At 44.6% G+C, this 25,688-nt stretch overlaps 1 protein-coding gene across 1 annotated transcript in view; it reads right to left on the bottom strand.

Moving 5' to 3' along the window:
* The window catches only part of DNAH8 (dynein axonemal heavy chain 8), a 340,250-nt gene that overhangs the window by 273,166 nt on the left and 41,396 nt on the right, over window positions 1-25,688 (bottom strand). The window contains exons 11-16 of the mRNA XM_025197818.1: window positions 25,198-25,299; window positions 19,178-19,324; window positions 13,149-13,346; window positions 6,950-7,026; window positions 6,469-6,568; window positions 3,775-3,894 (exon numbers count right to left, since the gene is read on the bottom strand). Of these exons, the coding sequence (XP_025053603.1) occupies window positions 3,775-3,894; window positions 6,469-6,568; window positions 6,950-7,026; window positions 13,149-13,346; window positions 19,178-19,324; window positions 25,198-25,299 (744 nt within the window). The remainder of the gene's footprint in view (window positions 1-3,774; window positions 3,895-6,468; window positions 6,569-6,949; window positions 7,027-13,148; window positions 13,347-19,177; window positions 19,325-25,197; window positions 25,300-25,688) is intronic.

Genomic DNA, 25,688 nt, shown 5'->3' with positions numbered 1-25,688 from the left:
GGAAGTGTCACCTCCTTGGACCTATTCGTCATGCATCTGTTGATGCACGATAAAGTGCCATTGGCTTTTCTGATGGCTTCGTTACACTGCCGACTCATGTTCATCTTGGAGTCCACTAGGACTCCAAGATCCCTTTCCGCTTCTGTGCCACCCAGCAGGTCATTCCCTAGGCAGTAGGTGTGCTGGACATTTTTCCTCCCTAGGTGCAGCACTTTGCATTTCTCCTTGTTGAACTGCATTCTGTTGTTTTCTGCCCACTTGTCCAACCTATCCAGGTCTGCTTGCAGCTGTTCCCTGCCCTCCGGCGTGTCCACTTCTCCCCATAGCTTTGTGTCATCCACAAACTTGGACAGAGTACACTTCACTCCCTCGTCCAAGTCGCTGATGAACACATTAAAGAGTATCGGTCCAATCTAGTTTATATTAAACCAAGAAGGGGTCTGGGGCAGACATTGCATAAACCAGTTTGACCCAAATCAGTTAAGTCTAATACTACATTCAACCAGGTTTATCTCAAACTAGTTTCAGCCATTTTCAAACTGGTTTATGTGCACTGAACATCTGTTCTGTTACAGGTTTAAACCAGTTTCTGATCATTTAAACCAGTACGTATGTAATGTCTGTCCCTAGCCCCAAGGAGTAACTTCATGCCATGAAGCAGAGTAAAAGTTTTATTGAAAAACTGATTGAAGAACTGCCTTGCCAAAGCAAATGTCAGCACTGGATGCCTAGTCTGGAAACTAAAGTTTTGTTAAATATGAACTGCCCAGGGGACAGATCTATAAATTTCAGAGACAGAAATATTTCTAAAAGAGGCTAAAGACATATCCTCAGATCTGGTAGAACCAGGGGATCTGTTTAGCTGTTTTATAACAGCTGTATGAGCACTTGTGGTGCTCTGGCCAGGTCCCAGAGGACTGGAAAAGGGCCAATGTGGTCCCCATTTACAGGAAGGGAAGAAAGGAGAACCGGGGTAACTATTGGCCAGTTAGTCTCACCTCGGTCCTTGGGAAGACCTTTGAGAAAATTATCAAGGAGCACATCTGTGGGGGCCCAGCATGGGAGGTAATGCTCAGGAGCAACCAACACGGGTTCATTGCAGGCAAATCCTGCCTGACTAGCCTAGCCTTGTTTCCTTTTACGACCAGGTCACAAAGTCCTTGGATGTGAGTGTTGAGGTGGATGTCATCTATGTCATCTACCTGGACTTTAAGAAGGCCTTTGACACTGTTTCTTACCCTATTCTTTAAAAAAAACTAGACGACTGCAGCATTGATGCCTACAGTAAGATGGGTGGCATATTGTCTCAAAGGTCTCACCCAGAGAGTGGTGGTGGATGGGTCATTTTCAGTCTGGAGGGATATGGGCAGTGGAGTTCCCCAGGGCTCGGTCCTTGGGTCTGTGCTGTTCAACATCTTTATCAGTTACTTGGAGGTGAGCGTGGAAAGCACACTGTCCAAATTTGCTAATGACACAAATATGTGGGGAGAAGTAGGCACACTGGAGGGGAGGGACAGAATCCAACTAGATCTAGACAGGTTACAGAGGTGGGCGGATGAGAATAGAATGGAATTCAATGCAGGTAAGTGCAAGGTGCTGCATCTAGGGAGAAGGAACCTGCAACATACCTATAGGCTGGGGAACACCATTCTCAACAGCAGTGACTGAAAGGGATCTTGGGAGTCATTGTTGACTCCAGGATGGACATGAACTGCCAATGCGAGGAAGCAGTCAGTAAGGCTAACCGCACCTTGTTGTGCATCTACAGATGCATCACAAGCAGGTCCAGGGAGGGGGTCCTTCCCCTCTATGTGGCACTGGTCAAGCCACAGTTGGAGTACTGCATCCAGTTCTGGGCGCCACACTTCAAGAGGGATGTGGCTAACCTTGAGAGGGACCAGAGGAGGGCCATTCACAAGGTCAGGGGGCACCAGGCCATGCCCTATTTAGATAGACTAAAGGGCCTGAATTTATTCAGCCTTCACAAGAGAAGACTGAGAGGGGATCTGGTGGCCATCTATAAAGTCACCAGGGGGGACCAGCAGAAAATAGGTGAGGCTCTGTTCCCCCAGGCACCACTTGGGATAACAAGGAATAATGACCACAAATTGATTGAGAGTATGGTCAGGCTTGATATCAGGAGGCATTACTTTACAGTTAAGGCTGCCAGGCTCTGGAATGGGCTCCCAAGGGAGATGGTACATGTACAGCATGGCAAGATGTGCAATTTTTGGAGCATACCATTCCTCATATTTAAATTGTGTCATTATTTTAACATCTGCCAGGGCCCCAGAAATCTCAGATGAGGTCTAAACGAGACTATATGTACGAAGGTGCCCAGTCAAAAAACCATAAAAGGTTGAATTTTTCCTATCTTATGGACAGAAGTAGTATCAATCTAAAACAGTGTTTTCATGGAAAGATGATGTAAAACCTTGTTGCTAATCACCCAAATGGAGGGCCCATCAGACCAACTAATTGCATAATAGGTGATATTTGCAATATCACCCCAACTACAAGTGGGAGTCTCCTAGTGGCAGGGAAAATATGTACTGAATCCTTTATTAATCTATAAACTGTATAGATTTCATAGATATTAGGGCTGGAAGGGACCTCAGAGGATCATCCAGTCCAACCCCTGCCCCAGGGGCAGGAAGTCAGCTGGGGTCAAAGGATCCCAGCAAGATAAAAGTTCAAATGCCTCTTAAAGGAGTCCAGAGTAGGTGTTTGCACCACCTCTGGTGGCAGTCTGTTCCAGGCCTTGGGGGCTCGGACAGTAAAGAAGTTCTTCCTTATGTCCAGCCTGAAAGGGTCTTGGAAGAGTTTATGACGGTTTGACCTTGTGGTCCCTTGGGGAACTCTGGTGAACAGGCATTCCCCCAGATCCTGATGCACACCCCTTATATACTTGTAGGCAGCCACAAGGTCACCTGTGAACCTGCGCTTTTCCAGCCTAAAGAGTCCCATGGCTCTCAGCCTCTTATCGTAAAGCCTGTTCTCCTGCCCTCTGATCATGCGCATGGCTCTCCTCTGGGCTCTCTCAAGTTTCTCCACATCCTTTTTAAATTGTGAAGCCCAGAACGGGATGCAGTACTCCAGCTGCGGCCTCACCAATGCCAAGTACTGGGGGAGGATGACATCCTGGGATCTGCTTGAGAAGCATCTATGGATGCAAGCCAGAGTTTTGCTTGCTTTACCAGCTGCAACATCACATTGGTGGCTCATATTTATCTTGTGGTCAATCATGAAATCATGACCCCCAAGTCACTTTCAGCCATGGTGCTAGCAAGCATAGCACTGCTGAGCCTGTAAGCATGCTGTGGGTTTTTCTTCCCAAGGTGGAGTACCTGGCATTTTTTGGTGTTGAATGCCATCAGGTTTTCGTCCGCCCATTTTCTGAGCCTGTCAAGGTCGGCCTGGATCACCCTCCTGTCCTTGGTTGTGGATGCTTTACCCAAAAGTTTGGTGTCATCAGTGAATTTGGCCAGTCCACTTCTGATACCAATGTCTACATCATTTATGAAGATGTTAAAGAGTATAGGCCCAAGGACAGAGTATGAAATACTGTGATTCTGAAATCATGGAAGACGGGTAGATACAATTTTCCATGTCTAGCATCTAATAACTGGGGGTCACCTTTAAGTCAGCTTAGATTAAGTTAAATATGGCAATAACGAGAGGTGTCTTGGTCATTGGGCAAAAAGTAAACTAAATATAGATTGTTTTAGGACTTATGAAATACATAATATTTCCCATCATCAGTGATCAACTTACAAAGAAATAGTTGATTGGTTCACTTATCCGTCTGAAGAGCTGCCTTACCCACAGTATCTTTCCTGATACAGGGGGCATGTTTCGAGCAAGAGGAGGATCATCTTTTTGGGTCTGGTAAAGCTACAATATATTAATAATTAATAAATGCAAGTATAAAAACTGTTAACAAATTAAAACGTGTATTTATAATACTTTAGATTAATTCTCATCTGTCTAAATCTAGGGAGGAAATAGAGCTACTACTAATATTTCTGTGGTATTGTATTCAGAACAATTATAACTTTTTCATCAAATCCAATTTATATTTGCTGAGAGAAAAAAATACTGTCATTATTTTTCTAAGATGTAAACTTTGGCACTATTTTGGGGGTATACTTTTTCTTTCCTTGTTTTGGTTTTATGTGATAGTGTGGATAAGAGTGCATACTAAGAGAGCTGTCATGTATCTAAGCTGCGAGGGAACCAAATTCATAACTCTAGATAGGTTTGGTATGAACATATTCCTTTGTATAAGCTATGTCAAGGGCTCCTGACTCCTCTAAAATATATGTGTAGACATAAATGTCACTGATTTTTTTTTTTTTTTTTTTTTTTTTTTTTTCCTCCCCCACCCCCTTTAACTCAAGAATCTAACAAAAGACTCCAAAATTCTGAAGAATAAAAACAAATAGTAAAGTCCCCTAGGCAGACAATCATTTTGAAGAACTAGTTTCTTCAATAAATAAACATTTTTCTTTTTTAAATATACTGCATATATTTATTCTACTTTAATGCCCCTTTATTCTGACAAAATAGTATATGATGGTCTTCCATAAATGAGAATTAAAGACATACACATCAAAATATAACAAGTCAAAAAGTATGTATGACATCAACAGTGGTCTAGTATTTAAATGTGTAAAAATGAATAGTTATTCTCAAATGTTAATATATTTTTTACTTTGCTTGCCTCAGTAATAATTATTACTACTGACACGGGCAGGGGTCCTCCAGGAGGGCCGTGATCTCCTTGAGGCCCCTTCCCCCATGCCAAGCCGGTCCAAGAGCACCCTCCGATTCTCGCCCACCACGTCTTTGATGTTTGTATAAGTTTGGGAGGCTGTCTTATGACCTCTTAGACACGGTTCGTTGGGACCTCCGTCCCCGTGGACTCCCGGACTCTTCGTGGGTCTCACTGTACAATGGGTGCTTCTCAGGCACCCTAGTCTTATGGACTATGCGTGGCTCCAACCACCCCTTAATACCACGCCCCAAGCCTCACAGTAGGAATGGACATTGGTCTGTCGAATACACTCGCCCGCTCTCCGGGGCCTTCTCTGTGCTGCTGCCCTCTCTTAGGGCTCTCCGTGCTCACTCTGGGTCTTCTCTAGAATACTGCCCCTCTCTTGGGGCTCTCTCTCCAATGCTGCCCTTTTCCTAGGGCTTTCTCTCCAATGCTGCCCTTTTCCTGGGGCTCTCTCTGCCCAGTCTGGGCCTTCTCTGTAGTGTCGCCCCTCTCTGGGGCCTTCCCTGTGAAGCTGCCCCTTTCCTGGGGACTTCTCTGTGAAGTCGCCCCTTTCCTGGGGACTTCTGTGCCCACTCTGGGACTTCTTGGTCAAGCCACCTGTCTCTCGTGCCCACCGCACTGCTACCCCCTTTCTCCAGGGCTCACCGCACTACTACCCCCTCTCTCCAGGGTTTACCGCAGTACTACACTCTTCTCCGGGGTTTACCGCAGTACTATGCCCTTCCACAGGGGCTCACCATGCCCGCACTGGGGCTTCTCAGTAGTACCCCTTCTCTGGGGCTTGCCACGCCCACCCTGGGGCTTCTCAATAACACCCCCTCTCTGGGGTTTGCCATACCTGCACTGGGGCTTCTCAACAGTGCCCCCCTCTCTGGGGCTGGGGTCTATGTACCCCCTATGCTGCGCCCGCACTGGCGCTGGGGTCCTCACACTCTGCTGTGAGTCCCCTATGAGTAAACTGCGCCCTTACTGACGCTGGGGCCCCCACACCACTGTGGGTCCCTTATGAGGCCTCCTCCAACCCCTAATAGCCTCACCCAAGCCACTAGTGTAACAACAAAGCAGAATGCAAACACAAGCCTCTTGGCTACAACTTAAACCTAAGCCACCTGGCTGTAACAACATTGCTCAGACATCTTGGTGCTGCTCCCCTTTACTCTGCTAGCGGTACCTCCCGTCAGGCTTCCCCTCGCATCATTGCTCCAGGAGCTCCTCTCTCTCTCTGCCTGCATGCAGGGGACTCCTAGCCTGGCCTCAGCCCCTGGGCCTTATGAGGGCCAGTCCCTGCCCCTTCTGGCCAGCTGACCTCCTGGTTGCCCCGGGCAACCCACAGCTGTGCTCCTTATTCCCTGCCAGGGCTCTCTCCCTGGAAGTTTCCCCTCTCTAGGAGCAGAGCACCAAGGTGCCCTGCACCAACTACTATTGATCCTGTTAACTTTAAAAATGTTATGAGGGAGAATTCCTCCAGATGCCCCAATAAGAAAGAATACATCAGGTTAGCGTATCTACTTTTGAACAGGCTATTTTTTATAACAGAAGAAAGGAAGAAGTAGCAATTAAACTTTGACTCTGAGCCAACAATATAGATTGAAAAATTAAGTAGGAATTATTTAGATGAGAGGTGGAATATTAGAAAATTTATTCTTATAGACTTATTAAAATGTTCTAATTGTAGAGAAATGTATTACCTTTTTAGTAGCTTCAAGTTCTGCTACATAATGCTGAAGAATAAGACCAACAGTATGTGCTATTTCTTGCTGAAGACAGGGCATGTTCAGTTTCTGAAACCTATATTGGTTTATGATGAAAGAAATTAGACTATATTAATTTAAATTGTATTTTATAGCTGCTTTATCCCAAATTAAAACTCTGGGGTGTATATATATATTCATATACCACAAAGTGGCATACAAAAGCACAACTCAGAATATTTCAACTTCTCTCATCCAAAAACTTAAATGTCCTACCCCTAGCTTTTCTGAGATTTGTTTGATATTACCAAAAATTATTGAGGGGAATTTTAAAGATACGTTAAAAAGTCAATAACTATCCTTGGCCTGTCAGATTTCATGGTCCATAAAATCACAAATATATTATCCTAGACTAGGCGATTTGTGATACAATTAACAATACTATTAATAGATATTTTGTAAACATAACAACTATTACCTTTGCAGCAACTGAAGTGCATGCTGAGAAGACAAAATTCTTCCAAAACAACTACTCATAAAAGTCTGTATCTGCACCTATGACAAATAGGAATATTTCTAGATATCTTACAGTTCACGGCTAGGATTTCTATGATGACTAATAATATGTATACTTGTATTCCCATTTACTCTATGATACTTTCTTAATATATTACTTCTTTATTTTTTTCTCTTAAACAAGCACATGAAAACATTCATGAAAATACAAGAGAAAATGGGGAAGGATCACAACAAGAAATCATTGTTGCTTCTACATCATTTCAAATCTTGTGTTTCTATTTTATTAATGTTCAATGTGAAAAGTATTTCCCTAACTATTTTTTAGGGAAAAAATTTTGAACTCAGATCCTGAGGAATCCAGGGATGCAAATACAAATGTCTATTTTCTGCAAAGGAAAAGACATAAACAATCAATAGTGTAACAAGGGGGAGCAAGCAGGGAACCAGCCCCAGTCACCAACTATGAGGTGGTCCCAGAATCCACCCCCTGGGAGTCCAACACAACAAGGCAGCCTATGTTTCTGGACTAAAAGAAATGAGCAGCACAGCCCCACACTCAGCTGTGTATCTGGGGGCGATGGGATGACTGGAATGGTGTTTCCCTTGCCCAAGAGAGATTCTCACAGTAGGCACAGCCCTGTACTCAGCAGCATTTCTGGTCAGGGCAGGGAGGGAGGGGATGCAAACGGGGCCCCAGGGGCAGCCCCCAAGGAGCCCATGCCATGAGGTTACTACCACCAGACTCTCTTTGCTGCTGCTGCCCAGGTTCTCTGCACATGGAAGGCAGCTGGGACCTGAAGAAGAGCACACTGCTGCCATAGCAAGTTTATCCAAGTCTCTCAACCATGCACCTAGTTCAGTAAAATATATCACCCACAAAAATCCTTGCTTCTCTCATATTTCCTAGACCATCACGATTACAAAAGTACTCGAACACTATATCTGTGACATAGTTTTAAAAACTAAAGCACACTTTGCATGTTTGCCAGAAATTAAGTATGACATTCTTTTTATTCAGTTTCTATGTTGTAATTTTTTTATTTGGTGAAATATTGGTTCATATTTTTTGTTGCATGCCCCAAATTTCTGTTCAACAGAGCAGAAAGAAGGGGTCATCAAAGAGCCTATTACAATTCTGTGCATTTGCAGATACATTTGTTTCACTCTCAGAACTCAGTTTAGACTAGAAGTACTAAACCACAACATCTGTCTGCCAAAAGCAGTACTGTGGTGTTTGGTGAATGGGCAGGATTTACCTCCTGAAACTTACCTCCTCTCACCAAGCTTACCTGCTCCTAGTGTATCTGCAGAAAATAACTCTATACATACAATTAGAAGTAGCAAAAAGGTGAAAAAAAAAAAATGCATCTCTATGCCCATGCATGATTTTTCCTAGTGTGTATTTATAAGAGATGTGTCCAGTCAAGTTTAAATTTCCCAATTTCCTGAGTTTTCAATGCTTCCTTCAGGAAACTCCTCCATCATCCACTATATTTCAATGTGAGGAAATTACTCCTCAATACCAGCCTAAAATTTTCCTTTCTTAAATTCATTTTGTTCTTCTCAAATATATTTCCTTTCAATTCTGCTCCTATATATTTTCCATAACTCTTCCTTTTCCTTATCTTATATCCTTATAAGTATGCAATCTATTATTTTTGTCATAGCTCTTCTAACACTAGTTATCACTCAGCTAAAACTAGATACATATATGCAATTTTAGCACTAAAGACAGTAGACTATTGCATCTTGTGCCATGTTAAGATGATTCTGAGTATGTAACTCCAAAATGCATTGGCTTTATGCATTACAAGCTCCTGCCTCACTTACAACCCACTGTCTTCCTTACATTTCTTAAAACAATTATATTTTTCAGGTATCTTCCATAAATATTTATGTTTTATATCAGGGTGGCCAACCTGCAGCACTAGTGCTACTAGTGGCACAGGAAGCTTGTCTGTGTGTGTGGCTTGTAGCAGATCACAGAGAGGACAGGCAGCACAGCAGCATGTAGGGCAAGAAATAGAAGGCAGAGCAGGAGATCAAGCAGAGGAAAGAGATTGGAATCAGTAAGACACCTGCCAAAAAGGTTGTCTCTTGCTGTTTTATATTATTTATCTCCAAAGATATCAGCCTGCATTCATGGAGATGTCAAATGGCTCTGGTTCTAGGTCTTCTCAAGTTGCTTGGGCAAATATTTCAATTAGACTTTTATGCAAAAGACAGGTGGCACCATCACAATTACCAGTTGGCAGTTGGTTGGTCCCCAACTTCTGGGGAACTAAATAGCTGGATCCTGATCAAGACATAGGGGCAGGAACTCAGGCACATTCCTATATTTAACATTTCCCATGGCTACCTCTAGGTATCTCCTAATTTTCTGGATGGCCCTCCTGGGTTAAGTACAGACAGTCACAAAGCACGAGGATGAATCAATTCAATCTTTGTAGGTTAGTCTAAACTGCAGAGATTAAATTGAGAAACAACTGGACACACATTCACTTTGGATTCAGGAAATGCAGCCATATGTGGCCAAATGCAGAAGCTCAGGCCAGAAGGCTGGGGGCACTACAGCACAGCTCTCTGGCACATAGCCAGCATTGGCTGTGTATTCACTTCCTCTTCTTACTGTCCTTGATGTCTCTGGGATTTGAGGTCCAGAATCACAAAAGCAGGAATCTTCAGGGTTGCTCTTCGCTTCCTCTTCTTGCTTCCAGGTGACTCTGGGATTTGTAGTCCACAGTCACAGCCAGCAGTAACTTTTGGTACCTTTTAGCAGGGCAGTTTGCCTGGGGAGTGGGGCAGTCCCTGCCTCCCCCACTCTCCACAACCCTTATCTGCTGGAGAAGACAGCACAGCACAGCACAGCACTGGAAAGCTTGCTGGAATGCTGGGAGACTCTGATTTAACTTAAACTAGGAAGGGATTTGGGACAGAAGTTTCACAAACCAGCTTGACCCAAATCAGTTAACTCTGATACTATGTTCCACCAGGTTTATCTTAAACTAGTTCCAGCCATTTTGAAATTGGTTTATGTTCACTGAACTTCTGTTCTGTTACAGGTTTAAACCAATTTATGATCATTTAAACCAGTTTACATGTAACTTCTGTCCCTAGCCCTGATTTACCTACTACTCCTTACGGTCTTGTAGCAGGGGGCAGCTGAACCCTGTACTTACCAGGACAAAGTCCGCCAGCACGCTCCACAGTCAGCAGATCCCCAGCTATGTTCACAGGGAAATGGTGAGCCCGCGTTCCTGGGGCAAGCCCCATGGCACTGCTGGGCAGGCAGCCAGCACACAACAGGCATTTCCTGAGCCCTGTACCCAGAACGGGGCGGGGATCAAAACCCCAGGCCCACAGGAGCTTGGGCTGCAGCTCCAAGAAAGAACAGGCAGCTGGTGCACGGAGCACCACCTGTGGTTCAGAGGCAGCAGCTGCAGGGGATAATGAGCCCCTCAGGGGCTGCAAACATCTGCCAGCAGCAGGGCACATGGAGGTGCACAAAGAGCTGGATTGGCTCACACTAGCCTGGATACCCCTAAGAAAGTCTGGACTGACACCAAGGCAGGAGGAACGCACAGCCTGCTGAGGGGTCTCATCACATTTTCCCATGGAGGCAGGGGACCAGGAACACAGGACAGTGCACATCTGAACTCTCCAGACTGACACCAGACAACTGCGCTGTTGGGAGGAGCCAGATACCTCTAGGGGCTAAGCCAGGGTTTGTAACACCAGTGGCCCCACATTACTCCATGGGCTTGCCCACGACAGGCAAGACCATACAAACTAAGCCCAAACAGGGCTACCCCTGTCTGACTGAGACTGCCTGATGGAAGATGACCAAAGCACCCATAGGGCCAGAGAAAGGCCTAGGGTACAGCCATTTGAGTTATTTAGTTTATGTGCTTCTTTATACAGGCCAAGCCCAGGTAAGCACAGAACTTGCAGCAAACTTCAGCAATCATAAGTGAAAAGCACCAGATTCAGACAATTCAGCTATTTCTCTCTATGCCTGAGCTGCAGGGCAAGGACTCAGGCCAGCCAAACATGTGTATCCAGCGCCAACTAGAACCCTAAGTGTTGGAACAGCATAGGATAGGGCCATGGGGCCTGACAGCCCTGTGCTTGGTGAGACTGGGCCATGGGGATGAGAGTTCACTCAGTTATAGCACCCAGCAGAGATCGCCTGATTCTCGCCTGCCATGTCTTGATTTTGAAATATGTCTTAGTCGGGAGATGGTCCACTTCTGCTGTGTATAGTCCTGGATGAGCTAGGTCCAGTTCTTCTATGGGGCTCCAACCTCCCCTATGCCCTGTCCAAATGCCATTGTGTTGTTACAGCATTCATTGCGCCCTTGGTTCTCAATGGGTGCTCTTCTTCACCCCTCCAGACTTCCATTCATCTCAGGCCTGGTTTGTAGAGACTGCGACTGAGCCAGCCCTGCAATTGGTTGATTGTGGCATGATCCATAGAGAAAAAATGAAGGACAATACAAATGGTGAAACAAAACTCAGGTAAATCTTGGCTAGTAGGGTCACTGTACCACAGACGTCATCCACTGGCCCTGAGATAATCCAGACCTTAGGGCTGTGGGTCTTTCCTAAGTTCCCAGCCCTCCAAAAAGGAATAAAAGGCACCAAAAGGAAAGATACAGGCCTTCTTGGCCCCTTCATCCCAGCTTGGGCATTTCCCAGCCATGGACATTCTGGCATCCATCATCAAAGCTTCAGCGGCACCTGCCACCTTTCCCAAGTACAGCGAGTCCGTCCACCGTGGCTCCTTGGCAAACCTAAAGTTGGTTCCCCTGCCAGCATGATTAAACTGGCATTGGTTTGACCCTTCCCACTTTTCCTAGGATTGCAGCCCAGCCTCCCAAGCTCTATCACCAAGTAAAGAAAAAGCAAAAGCAAAAACCTGCTCAGAGCACTGCATTTTCTCCAGATGGCTCCTTCCTTCAGCGTGTCTCCCTGCCGCTGCTCTCTGCCATCCCCACTGCTGCGGTCTTTGTGGTGGTGTTATAAATCAATGGAGTTCCTCCAGTCTTCCACAGGGTAGTTCTGCTGGTTCAGAGCTCCTTCGCTGGTGTCTCAGCATTCCTGGTTCCCCATACTCATCCAGTGTCTTTCTTCCCTGCCCCAGCCCTGGCAGCAGGCCAGGAATACCCACACTACCGCTGGCAGGGCCAATCTTGATTGAGCAGCTGCTGATGAACTGCAATGGCCAGCAAGTCACTTGTTGCAGTTGGCTCCAGCTGGGTCGGTAAGTTTCCTCCTGCTGTGAGCTTGGGAGAGTCTTTTCTCATTTCTTCACGCTGAGTGGAAAGGTGTGTGGTGTAGGGGAGGAGGAGCCCCAAAGAAGACCTCAACACTGACCCACGCTAACCTTGGCATGCTCTCTTTCTAAGCAACTACTGCCTCTATATATCTCTATATCCCGCGGGCCTCATCTCAGTGTGGCAACTTGGCCTGGGTTCCCTCTACACTTCTGTATAAAACTCTTACGATAGCAAAATGTGGCCAGGTGCCTTCCAAACTTGCCTTCCAATCATGCCATTGACTCCAACAGGATCCAAAACACCTAAACATCATCAATTGGATTGCTTTCCATAGCTAAGGTACCTAGATTTTAGATGTTGGGATGACAAGCTGCATCACCCTAAAGCAGATGAACAGCAATAATAAAGAATGCTTATCATACTCACATATTTATCTTCACAATATTTGTGAGATTTACCCAAATTTAGGCTATGATCTCAGATTCGACAATAAATTTCACTACTTTGATTCGTAACTGTCCAGTTTCAATGTTATTAACTGAACACTTATTTCCAGAAGCTAACACACAAATCCTATGATATCAATGGAATTTATTCATATGAAAGACAGAATAACAGACACACATTTTACAAACGAGTAGTCAAATATATCTCTACTGCCAACATTTAAATATTCTTAAGAAAGGTAAGTGGTTTAAGAATTACGTAAACATGAGTCCATTTAATAAATTGTGAAATTGGTGTTTTTTAGTTTGACAATAAAACCTAAAGATATAGGCCCTTTCCAGTAAACACTCTCAGTGAATTCCAGGTAGTTTTTAATAAGTAACGGTGACAGAATTTTGCCCTAGTTAAAATACTAATAGCAATACTACCTACCTCTAAACCTCCGATTTTTGTTGAAAAGTCAACAAAATCTATATCAAATTCTGTTTTTCGTGGGTCAAGAATATCATATTGTTTCTTCTGGATACTTTGGTAGATATTTTTGAATTTTATTGCCATAATATCTATACCTTCAATTGTAGACATACTCAGTGCAGAAAAAGTTTGTACTATAGTAATCATTTCTGTAATCTGAAATAAAAGAAAATCACACTCATAAAACATTATCAATGCATTTTAATCAACTTTTGGTATTTCCTTTTAGCAAGGTAATAATTATATCCAGGTCTAATTAGACTAAACTCAGGCTAATGACCAACCTCTTCTTATAAACTACTATCCACAAGATATCATCCCAATCACTTTTCATCAAATATAACTAAATACAGCAGCCTCGACTTGCAACCTCAACCCTTACCATAATTCTTTCTACCATAATCAGCCACTCAGATCTGGGGCAAGATTCCCCTCAACCTTACTCCCCCCTCTGCCTGCTTTACAGACAACAGCTATTAGTTTAACCTTCTCACAACTGCTACTGAGTTAAGGCTTTTACAGTACTGATCTGCATACAATTAGGGACTTGTTACACCTTACACAGTAAGCCAAACAAATGTTAATCAGCTTTGTGTTGTTCGATTTAGTGGAGCAGTCATCACCTTAAGATGAAAAATCATCTGTAATGAAACTGTGACTGTCCCTCACCTGCACTGCTGTGACTTGCCACTAGAAGTTTGGTAAGCAGGGTCAGGACTAGGAACCTATAAGTAAAATGTTTCTTAGAGCAAACCAAATCAGTGCTGTCAGCCACAATATCTTCAATTTCTGTTGTTTTTTAGTCTATTGTATTTATTGGCATTGACTGCAATGACAATAAATACAGCTGGGTCGGTAAGTTGTAGGACTGGTTCACTGCTTCTGCCAGGCAGAGCCAGCACCGCAGCCCCAGAGTGCCTGGTGACTGTGGTACCTCCTGCTGCCATCTGAACCAGCTCACTGCCTGAACTCTGAGGAACACAATCCTTTTTTTCCTCCAGAGCCCCCTTCCCCATGCTGTCCCTGCCTGGGCACCACTTGAGCTCCAAAAGGAAGCTCAGGTGGTGTTTGGCCAGGGGTGGAGTGGGGGGGGGCTGGAAAGGGGCAGCTCTGGAGATAAAAAGGAGTGGGCCCCTTGGAACTCAGCTGGCTAGGCTGCCAGCTGGCCAGGTGCCTTCTGAGCTCTGGAAAAAAAAGAATTGGGCCCCTTGGAGCTCAGATGGCACCCAGCCAGCTCAGGGGCCCTCATTAGCCTGAGGAGCAGTCTTTTTTTTCTCTGAAGCTTGCCTTCCCATGCTACCATGAGTGGTAACAGCAAGATAATCTAGGCAGCAGCAGGAGGCACCATGACTTCCAGGTGCTCCAGGGCTGTGCTCTGCCCAATGCCCCCAGGGGGTGAAACACTGTGTCCAGGCCCGTTGCACCCTGGCATCCACACTGCTAGTGCATGATAAAGTGCAGTTAGCCTTGTTGACCACTTCATCACATTGAAGACTTCAATTTGGGTGGAATAGCTGTGGAAAGTGGCCACACCTTAATGGAACAGGAGCAAAATTAGGTGGATTAGAGATAATCCTGCCCTAGGGTGGTATAACTAAACCGAATGATGAGTGCTTTAAGCCAGTTAAAATGTGTTAAGGTGAAGCCAGTCCAGGGGTTAAGGGCTCTAGAAGCCACCTAAAATTGCTGTGTAACAAGGGTCTTAAGCTGCAGTTGTGAGGGGGTGAATTGTAGCTGTTATAGTTGCAGCTACGAGGGAAGGAAGGGAGTGAGGGTGATGAGAGGGTTCTACTCCTGCTATGCATAGCTGGAGCCTCTAGCTCCTGCACTGGCAGTACAACTCTGTCTCCTCCTTCACACCTTCTTTTCAAGGAAAATTTTTTCTTCATTCTGACTTCCCAAAATAAGGTGCTTGTGTTATTTCAGAGGTGTAGTATGTAAATAAATTGTGGGGGGGGTTTAATAAACTGGGGCACAATAGGATGGACTTGAAAATTAAATTGAACCATCTATATTTAAGATATAGAGCAGTGTTTCTCAAACTTTTGATACCTGGAGCAAACTTTTTCCTGGATTAAAATTGGTGGCATACTTCACTCTTACACGTGAAAAGATACATTTACATCACACACCCCCACACACCTTATAAAATAATCCCCATATTTCATTCCCCTGGTAGAGGAAATTATACCAGTGATAAGATGTATTGTTAAAAAATAACTAACTTTTCTGAATTTCATGGTACCCTGGCTGAAAATTACTTAGATCTAAATTCAAAAAAGATATGGAGGGGAACCTTGAGGGTAAAAAAAGTTAAGAACCACTTATCTAACTGTTGCCATTTAAGGGAGTTGGGGGCAAATCCTCACCCTGCTGCGCCCTGCTTTTTCCACTTTCTGCCCCTTCCCAACTCTTGGTCTGTACCTCAGGGGACAGGGGCAGCCCCCACTGCTGAGACTGCTCCTCCAGTGTCTCACCCCTGTGCCCCTCTTGCTGACCCCAGGAGTATGGGAGTGGAGCAGATGAGCTAGGCTATGAAGTGCAACTCCGTACATCCACCCACCCACCCGCAGAGGGCATGCTGCTGGCAGTGGGGGCGGGGCTGGCAGAGAGGCTGCCTGGGTATGCAGAAGCATGTGGGAAGGCAGAAGCAGGGATGGCAGCCCCCAGAGAAGCAGCCACAGGTGCTGCTGGAGTAGCTGGGGGAGGTGCTGGGTGCCCACTGGGAAAGGAGAGCATACACCTCCTCATACAGGGGGATCTTCCAACATACTTCCTTTGTTCTGTGCGGTGGCACACCTTTTGGGAATCACTGGTATAGAGATTAGAAGTGATGAGTGAAATAAACAAACCAAAAGGATAATATCAGAGTAGTGGTGAGCAGTAGTAGTATAAATGTAACTTCCAAAGAAAGAGAAGCAGTTAAACAAAAACAAATATTTTTCTCTGTATTTGTTCACGTATTGTTTACTATTTTTTTTTTTATTTATTCAGTCCCTACATCTTATCTACTCTAAGAAGTCATGTATTTATTTCATTTAGTAACACTGAGGCATTACACAGATCACCAAGTCTGGGGCAGGTACATCTTGAAAGTTTTCTGTCCTCCTGATCCCAACTGTATCAAGATTTTATTTATAGCAGGAAACTTTGGCCAGTTTGGCAATATTTGTATTTGTACATGGACTTTATAATTAGTGAGAACAAAAACACCACTGAACCTCAAAATCTATTTACCTTGTTACTATCATAAGACTTGCAGTTCAGGGGACAGGGGTGGGAGGGGACAGGGCTAGGCTGGCCTCGTTGCTGGCTCCTACTGGCTCCCCCCTGGGTCCTACTGCCCCCTGCTCCTGTCATCTTTGACAGGCAGCCAGGAGAAGATAAATATATATTTTCTAAATTTTTAGGGATCCTGTGGGCCAGACAGAATGGCCTGGTAGGCCAAATCTGGCCCGCAGGCCGTATTTTGCCCACCCCTGGGCTAGAGGCTGAGCTCCACCCAGGGCAGGACATAAGGTCAGTGCCTCGTAGAATAGGGAAGCTCAAGTGACCTGAAGGTGCTGCCTGTGCACCAACTAGTATGAGAGTAGGAAACCTGATTGCCCAGGGGGTCGCTCAAAAGGATCAGGGCAGGTTCAGAGTGGCGCAGTGAGGGGTGGTATGTAAGAGGGCCTGTGAGAGGGGACAGAGTGAATAAGGCCCTGTGAGAGGAGGCAGAGTGTTTGAGTAGAATGGGAGAGGCCCAGCCAGGGGCAGAGCTAGCCCGGCCTTGGGCTGGAGTTATGATCTACTTATGATGCCATCTGCAAGGCATGGGACATGGCATAGGGATGATATGGAGCTGTGTACAACACTCCCTGGCATCAGGGCATTAAAATGGGCAGCCTCCCTCATTTTATACCAGTTATCAAACAACAACTCGTTGCAGGCAAGATTGGGTGGACTGCCCCACATAGACAGTTGGGTGGGCTGATGTTGAGATCTGGCCTTAACTTAGTCCCCTGTCACAGAGTCATTGTGGACAGCTTGTTAAAAACACCAGCTTGGTGCTCAGCAGCCATCAAAAAGGAAAGCAAAAATGGTAGGAATGATTAAGAAGGGAATTGTACACAAAACAAAGCATCATCATGACCCTTTATAAATCCATGGTGCATCCACACCTTGAATACAGTGCCCAGTTCTAGTCCTCACACTCCCAAGTTGAAGTCTTCTGCAAAAAGAATATAAAACTACAGAAGGCACAGAGAAAGCCAACAAGGATGATTAGTGGTATGGAAGGTGTAACAGAGCACTTTTAGTGCCTGTCACTTTAAGGGCTAGGCCTGGGAGAGGGCAGGTGCCTGATCAGGGCAGCCATTTAATGCCCAGCTCTCTGGGCTGATGGGGGGCAGTTTGTGACCAGCCAGCAGAGGAGAAACATCTCCCTGCTGAGCTCTTGCCCCAGGAACAACATGGAGGTAAAGGGGAAGCTATGGGGGAGGAGGAGGCCTCAGTGGTCCTGGGTATGACCTAAAACTGCACCCTGCTAGGGAAGGATGGCCTGGTGGAGCTCCTGGTAGTGTGGGAGTCCCCAAGAAATGCCCAACCAGTTGCCTCCCCAATGAAAGGTAGGGAAGGGTGCCTAAAACCTAGCCTCCACCATCTAGTGGGTTTTTTAGTTAGAACTGGTGGGCCAGACATGTCTAGGCAGGCACCTGAGCCTATGGGGGCGGTCAGGATGGAGGATCCCAGAGAGCCCTGGCCTCGGCAAGGGGGCGGTGTGGAGTCCCCAAGAGATAGGGGCAGAGAAGTGGCCCAGAGATGGGCGTGGGGCAAAGTTAACCTCAGTTTGACAAATTGCCTGGTAGCCACTCAGATGAGGGCATGAGAGAGCACCAAATTGCTGTATGCCTGCTGGCCAAGGACTGAAGGGAAATGAGCTCGATGGCCCAAGGGGGTCGCTCAGGGAGCAAGGGCAGGATGTGTGTGGTCCAATGGAACCCTGGTGAGAGCAGGGGGAATGAATGAGTTCCCTGTGAGAGGGGGGCTGCATGCATGTGGCCCATAACAGGGCAGTATGGAAGAGGCCTAACTACGGCCAAATTTGGTCTGGACTCGATCCAGAGACAGACAGAACTTATGTTGGCATCCGTGAGGCATGGGCTGAAGTGTTGGGGATGGTTCGAAGCTGCAAATATCATCCCTAAACATCAGAATCTTAAAATGGGCAGCCTCCTGCATTGTGAAGATCATAATTTAATCACACCAAGGTGTGGTAGGCAAGACGGGCAGGCAGAGTGCCCATGGACAGGGGGCAGCCCAATAGAAAGATCAGGCCAGCAAGCTTGCTCGTTGTCACAGGGGCTTCCATATGAGGGGAGACTAAAGAAGCCAAGATTATTCAGTTTAGAAGAGATACTTAAGGGAGGACATAATAAGGAGTATATAAAATACTAAATGGCTAAGAGAAAATATAATACAAGAACTAGGAGTCATAAAACAGAACTAGTAGGTAATAAATTCAAAACCAATAAAAGTTCTTTTAACACAAGGAATTAAAGTATGGAACTCATTTCAACAAGATACTTTGGAAGCTGAAAGTTTACCCAAAAAGGGATTGGACAAATTCTTGAAGGAGAGGTGCATCAGGAGCTACTGAGCACAGGAGTTAGGAATACAGCCTCCGAAGCAGAACGTCTTAGAACTTAAATGCTGGGTGCTGCAAGTGGGAGAGAAACAGTGGAAAAATCCTTGGTGATATTCTGTTCACTCTCCCTTTCAGCATCTGCTCTCTGCCACTGTGTGACACAAGATACTGAGCAACACGGACCTATGATCTGACCCAGTAAATGGCAGTTCTTACTATCTAAAAATACCAGATATTTTTTTTTTTTTTTTTTACTTCCTACTGTAATAAGAATGCAGGATACTAAGTAATCCTTTACTCAAAATTTAATCATTAAGCAAACACATTTTTCAACAAAACAATTTTATGACATACTTACTTTTTCTAGCCTTTTACAAAAAGCTTCAAATTTACCGAAGATATACATCTCTGACACCTCAAATGTCTTTTCCCCTAAGGCTTCCAAGATCTGTGTCCTTGTTTTATGAAAACATTTTTGATATTCTTTAAATAAAAACATGCAGTCCTAAAAAGGTTAAGAAACAAATACCACAATAAATATTAGTTAAAGGGTTAAATTATTATTATTATAATTATAAATTATTATTATTATTAGTTAAATATTAGTACAGTATTTATTATGATGTACAAAAAAGTCTGCTATTTCTGCTGGTATGTATTACCATTTTGACACTAAAATGAATGTGTGGAAAAACCTACTTAATTTACTCATAATGATATTTTTCTATTCACATCTCCAAGAAAAGAGTGCCAGGGAAAAAACTGTGCCTTCTCCTAGAGATCCAGGCAAAACTACCAAGGCTAGGCAAATGGCCAATAAGGACTTGTATACCTATTTCTTATCATTAAAAATAATTTATTCATAGCACAAAACTTGTATCTTGCCCCACTTCCAAGCACTGTTTCTCTTGAATTCCTATCCCACATCTTTTTTCCTGTACTCATGTGATTTGTCATCTTAATCTAATACTGCAAAGAACTGCACATATGTTTAAATTTAAACAAATAATTCCCTCTAACTGAATTATGAAATATTACTCAATCCTCATAATTGAGAATGTACATCAATCTTTGTTGGAGGACTTTACTAATAAATCTTTATCATGTGTCAGCACCATAGCCAAAATAAGTGGGGCTTCTGAATGGCATATGATTAATAGTAACATGCGATAATATGCTTAATAATGCATCAGATGGTTTATATTAAATAAAACTAGATCAAATATTAGTCCATTAGCATCTGATGGGTTGTTTTAACCTTAATTTAGAAAAAAGAAAAACAATCAGTAGCTATTGAATAACAGACAAACAACAGTCAAATCATAGTCAAGGTCCCAAGTATTTCACAATACCATGGAATTGGTCTAAGAATTCACACCTATTGCGAAATTGTGTTCCAGAGTCTTAGTTTTCATTTCTGTAAATAGTTTTCTAGTTTGAGTAGTTACAAAAGAAAAGCCTGAACATATGGATCAAGGGTAAAACAATGAAATTTATTAATGTAATGATAATGATAATGTAATCAAGGGTAAACCAATGTAATGATAATTTTGGGAAAATTGACAGTATCGGCAATTGGCTTTTTTTGGCTGACGTGGCCAATAATGCCGTTGATAAATGCCCCATGAATGCGTGCAGCCACAATGCAGCACACAGGCAGCCAGGAGCACAGCCCAGCAGCATGGACAGCAGCCAGGTCTGGCTGCTGTTGCAAGGGAAGGGGTGTGGGGGGGGAGGGGAAAGATTGAGGTCCAGGCGGTGAGGGAGGGAGTGGGGCTGGGGCATGTGCTGTACAACCAGGGTGGGGCATGGGACAGCGCTGCAAGCTGATCCTGGCAGGGAGGTTGGGCTGGGGCTGCACTCAGGGTAGGTGGCAGCGAGACTGGTTGGGGGCTACAAAAAATTTTGGGGTGGCTGTAGCCACCCCCATAGCCTCCCTCTTGGTGCTGCCACCACCTGCCCCGAGCACAGCCCAGCCCAGCTCAGCCCAGCCCCCCAGGAAGAGCTCAGCACCACCCCAGCCCCAGCTCACAGCAGCAACTTGCCCTCGCCCCGCACACATATCTGGGGGCACACACCCCCGCACCCTCCTGGGGTGCGTGCAGTGGCAGAAGTCAACCCCTCCCACTCACAGCTCTGTTCTGCACTCCACCCCAGCTGTGCAGCACCTGCCCCAGCCCCACTCCCTCCCTCACCATGAGGGCCTTGATCTACACCCCTCATGCCCCTTCCCTCCCTCCTCGCCCCTTCTGCCACAACAGACTGTGGAATCAGAAAAAAATAAATGCCTTAAACTTTGATCATATGAGTTATAAGATGACATAACCGCTTTGTTGGGAATTGCTGGCTCTGTATAGTAGAACAGATAAGGGAAAGTGTTTGTTCTTTGTAACTCCTCTGCAACTGCTTCGCTCACCGCGGCCTTGAAGATAGCAGAAAAAAAAGTACATACAACTCTGATTTCCAGGTGCAAGAAGGGAATGTCATTTCTCGCTTTGTCTCCCCCATAGTTCCCATCCTGATAACAGCAAAGCAGTATGAGCTGGTGTTTGTAGCTGCTTTCCTAGCAAACTCCACTATATGATCACGTGAGTTGTAAGCGACTATTAAAAAATATATAAGTCTCCTGATTTTGCTCTTGGGGGGAACCCCTTCCAAGTGCTTGGAAAATCCATGTCACTTTAGAGTCCCCCCTACAGCTGTAGTTTCATTTGAATAAAAGCTTCTGCTGACCTGACCCAAAAGTATGCTGCGTGTGTTTCCACAACAAGACTTACCAGCCAGATGCTGCTCTCCAAGCTGCCCGGCTGATTATCAGGAATTTAATCAGTATCAGCCAATACAGCTCATTAAAAATCAGCCACCAGTATTAGCTCAAAGAACCTTTATTGGTGCACCCCTAATTTTCATACCTTATTCAACAGAACCTTCAAATGTATAATATTTTCTTATACAGCTGCAGTATTGCTACCTGACTGCTGCAAAAGTTAGTCACACTTGCTGCACAGGGCCTTAATCATATGCAGTCTGAATTTGGTTTTTAAGTTACTTTGTAAAGTAGAACAGAAAGTGCTCTAAGAAATTCCAATAATGTTATTGTGTTCCCTGCACACCCGAATACTATAATCCACCCAGAGTATACTCGCAGTATGACTTTATCATCTTCTATTATCCTCCTACATTGCAATTCAGTTTGGTCTCAGAGGCACCTACATTTAGGCATTCCAATATCTAAAATTGAGGTGCCTTACCTCAGAGAGAGTAACCAAATTTTAACTGGATTTAGATATCTAGGAACCCTATAGCACAAACAGGAAGAATCAGTCACCTCTGAAGAGCAATTCAATTTGACATAACTGCTCTATACAGAGAATGGGGGGAGACAGATGCCTCCACAGGGTAATTCAGAAAGCCAAGAGGTATTTAGAAGTAGCCAATGAAAACAAAACAAAAATAAAACAAAACTAAGCACCGGGATGTGTTTGAACCTCTGCCCTTCAGTGGGGTTTAGGGATTTAACTCAAAGTACACAATGGTCACGTTCAATAAGTCTCAACTACACTATATCTACACTGCAGTCTCAAATACACTAATACTAAATCCAATACATCTACTCCCCCATTTGACAAAAAGTAGTCTAACAGTTGGGGAAGTAGTAATGCCCACTTTTTGCACAATAACATAGTGGTTAGAGTACTTATGCATGAAGAATGAGATCTGGGTTCTAAGTAGTCTTTACCTCAAGGGGATTAACACACGATCTCCTACTTCCTTGTAACTATCTTACACTAGGAAAAGCAGGCAAGAAAACAGAAGGAAATATGCCACTGTAGACCAGTGTTTACATAATTCCCCTGGGAGTAAGGCGTTCTGGTTTCTGCTCCCTTCTCTCAGGGTTACTTCTATTTTTAAATAATGATTATCTAATGTAAAAGAATGATTTACAGGTAGCTCATACATTGCTTAACTACACAGGTGTATACACTATAGACAGAACCGGAACCTTGAGGTTCTTTGGTTCCTTCCTTTTCTTTTCTCCTCACCACTCCTTTACCAGTTAATTTGTTTTTCCTACTAACATTTCTAAAATCTTCCCCATTCTATTCAACACATGGCCAAATTCTGGCTCATGCTATTAAGCAGTTCTCATCAAAACTATTGACCTCTACATTTCCAGTCTCCATGACTCCTCCTCATCATCTTTCCAATACACTTAAACACTGGGATGTGTCCAAATCCCTGCCCTTCAGTGGGGTTTAGGGGCCTGACTTAACCTGTATATTAGACACCTTCATTCAGTCTCAGTTACGCTACATACACACCACAGTTTCAAGATAAGCCAAAATAAGCTCCCTTTTTCACTCACCTCCTATCATTCTTTCAATGGTCCCTATGCATTTCTACACAAAGCCTGAATTCATCCCTGTTTTAAAAAAAATACTGCTTTGTCTACATTTCATTATTGCCCAACATGCCTAGTAGTTTGCCCATTGTTCTGCTCCCTTTGACCCCTGTTTCTGCTCTTCTCTTTGGGCTTTATCTCACACTACTAATGATGCCTAGAAAAAACATTTCTCCTCCTGTACATTTTTAGATCTTAATCCTGCTCCTCTAGACATATTTGCCTTCTATGCCTTCAGTATTTACTCTTCCAATTTTTGGGCTACTTTCAGCTTCTATTTAAAAATATCAGAATTTCTTATTGTGATGTCCCCAGATGGTGGTGTGAGTATCTCCCGCTCACTGGGCCAGGCACCCCAACTCACCTACCATGACTTGATTCATAGATGTTAGGGTCGGAAGGGACCTCAATAGATCATCGAGTCCGACCCCCTGCATGGGCAGGAAAGAGGGCTGGGTCTAGATGACCCCAGCTAGATGCCTATCCAACCTCTTCTCGAAGACCCCCAGGGTAGGGGAGAGCACCACCTCCCTTGGGAGCCCGTTCCACACCTTGGCCACTCTAACTGTGAAGAAGTTCTTCCTAATGTCCAGTCTAAATCTGCTCTCTGCTAGCTTGTGGCCATTATTTCTTGTAAACCCCAGGGGCACCTTGGTGAATAAATACTCACCAATTCCCTTCTGTGCCCCTGTGATGAACTTATAGTCAGCCACAAGGTCGCCTCTCAACCTTCTCTTGCGGAGGCTGAAAAGGTCCAGTTTCTCTAGTCTCTCGTCGTAGGGCTTGGTCTGCAGGCCCTTAACCATACGAGTGGCCCTTCTCAGGACTCTCTCCAGGTTATCCGCATCCCTCTTGAAGTGCAGCGCCCAGAATTGCACACAGTGCTCCAGCTGCGGTCTGACCAGAGAATTGCACGCAGTACTCCAGCTGCGGTCTGACTTGATGGAAACATACTTGAAGGAGGGGTTCAGTGGTGTTCCCATGCTGTCCTGGGGACATTAATACTCATGGGGTCAGTGCTGCTGGTCCTTCTACGCCCCAGTCCACTCACCAACTGTGCGGGCTGTCGTGCCTCTGTTCCTAATTACTGGTACTGGCTCCTTATGGCCTCTCATTGGGCCTCGCTTCGTCAGTCTCAGGGGAGAGTGCAGGCTTATGGTTTCAGCCTGGCATTCGTCCCCGCTTCTTGACCCTGCTCCATCCTTTTGCCAGGCCCAGAACAGCCATGCCCTCTGTAGGGTTGAGAACAGCTGCAGTGACTCAGAGCTCCCAACGCTGGGATAGAGCCCAGAGTCCTCCGCTGGGTGCTCTGCCTGGGGAAGTGTATTCTGTCTTCCCCACTTTGTCCTACTTTGGCGGGTCAGCGTTGTGGAGAGCCTGTGCTAGCCAGGATCCACCCTCATGAGCTTGTTGTCTCACCCCAGTGGCTTCCCCTATGCCTGGCCTTTGCAAGAGATTTAAAAACCCCAGCAGCAGCAGGCACGGCTGATGTCATCAGCCAGCTGCCGCCCAGCCTGATTGACAGCTGCTTGAAAAGCCAGCTTGCACAGCTCCGGCTCTCTCCCGGGTAAGTTCCCCACAGCATCAGGGTCCCCGGGGCTGCCTTCGGGAGCGCTAGGGTCTGTACCTGATGCCTCTGACCCCTGTGAGCAGCTCCACCTGCCACACTTATTTTTTCTCCTATTCTCTAATTACTTATTTTGCTTGTTTCAAATGTCACTTTTTCATTCCTTTACTCATTACCTTCAAATTCTATGCCTATTTATCTTGCACTGTAAATTCTATAAAGTGTTATGACTGATAAAAGTATCTCTAAACAACAAGTTGACAAATGTTCATAAAACCAAACAATATATTCTTGTGTAATAAAAATATTTGACCTTAATGTACTCTTGCTATTAGCATGTGTTTATCAGGTGAAAATCAAAAGCTAGGGTAGGTGATCAGTAAAAACAACAAAATGACATTATACAGACCTGAATTTTTTTAATAACTACTGGTATTTCCTGGTCCCACACACGAGAAACACCACCATCAGTAATATAGGCCTTGCATGCTGTGACCATTTGATTTGTCACCTAGTATAGACACATGAGCACAAACAGTACATCGTGTTAACCAGCTCCAAAAATAAATGCCATTGCATCTTTAAAAAATAAATTATATGTCTGTAATTGAAATTGTTTAGTAACTTTAAATTTCTTACCATCCATGATATTCAGATAAAAGTCTAGAATTTATAGACTTTAGTATAATATTCTTATAGGCTTAAAACAAGGGAAATTATTTGTTTATAATTCTGCTTCTTGAAAATGACTTTGACAAGATTCTCACATTCAGATCTTACCTTTCTGGAATAAAAGTGGCAGAACCACTGACGTTATGATAACTTTTACCTATGAGGACAATAGTAGCTGTGAATCATGTTCTCTACTAGGAGTCATGTATCATGTGGGTGTGCAGGAAT

The sequence above is a fragment of the Alligator sinensis genome, unplaced genomic scaffold (assembly GCF_000455745.1).
Source record: "Alligator sinensis unplaced genomic scaffold, ASM45574v1 scaffold198_1, whole genome shotgun sequence".
In the NCBI taxonomy this organism is placed as follows: domain Eukaryota; kingdom Metazoa; phylum Chordata; order Crocodylia; family Alligatoridae; genus Alligator; species Alligator sinensis.
The sequence above is the reverse complement of the archived record's forward strand: the minus strand, read 5'-3'. Positions and strand labels throughout refer to the sequence as shown.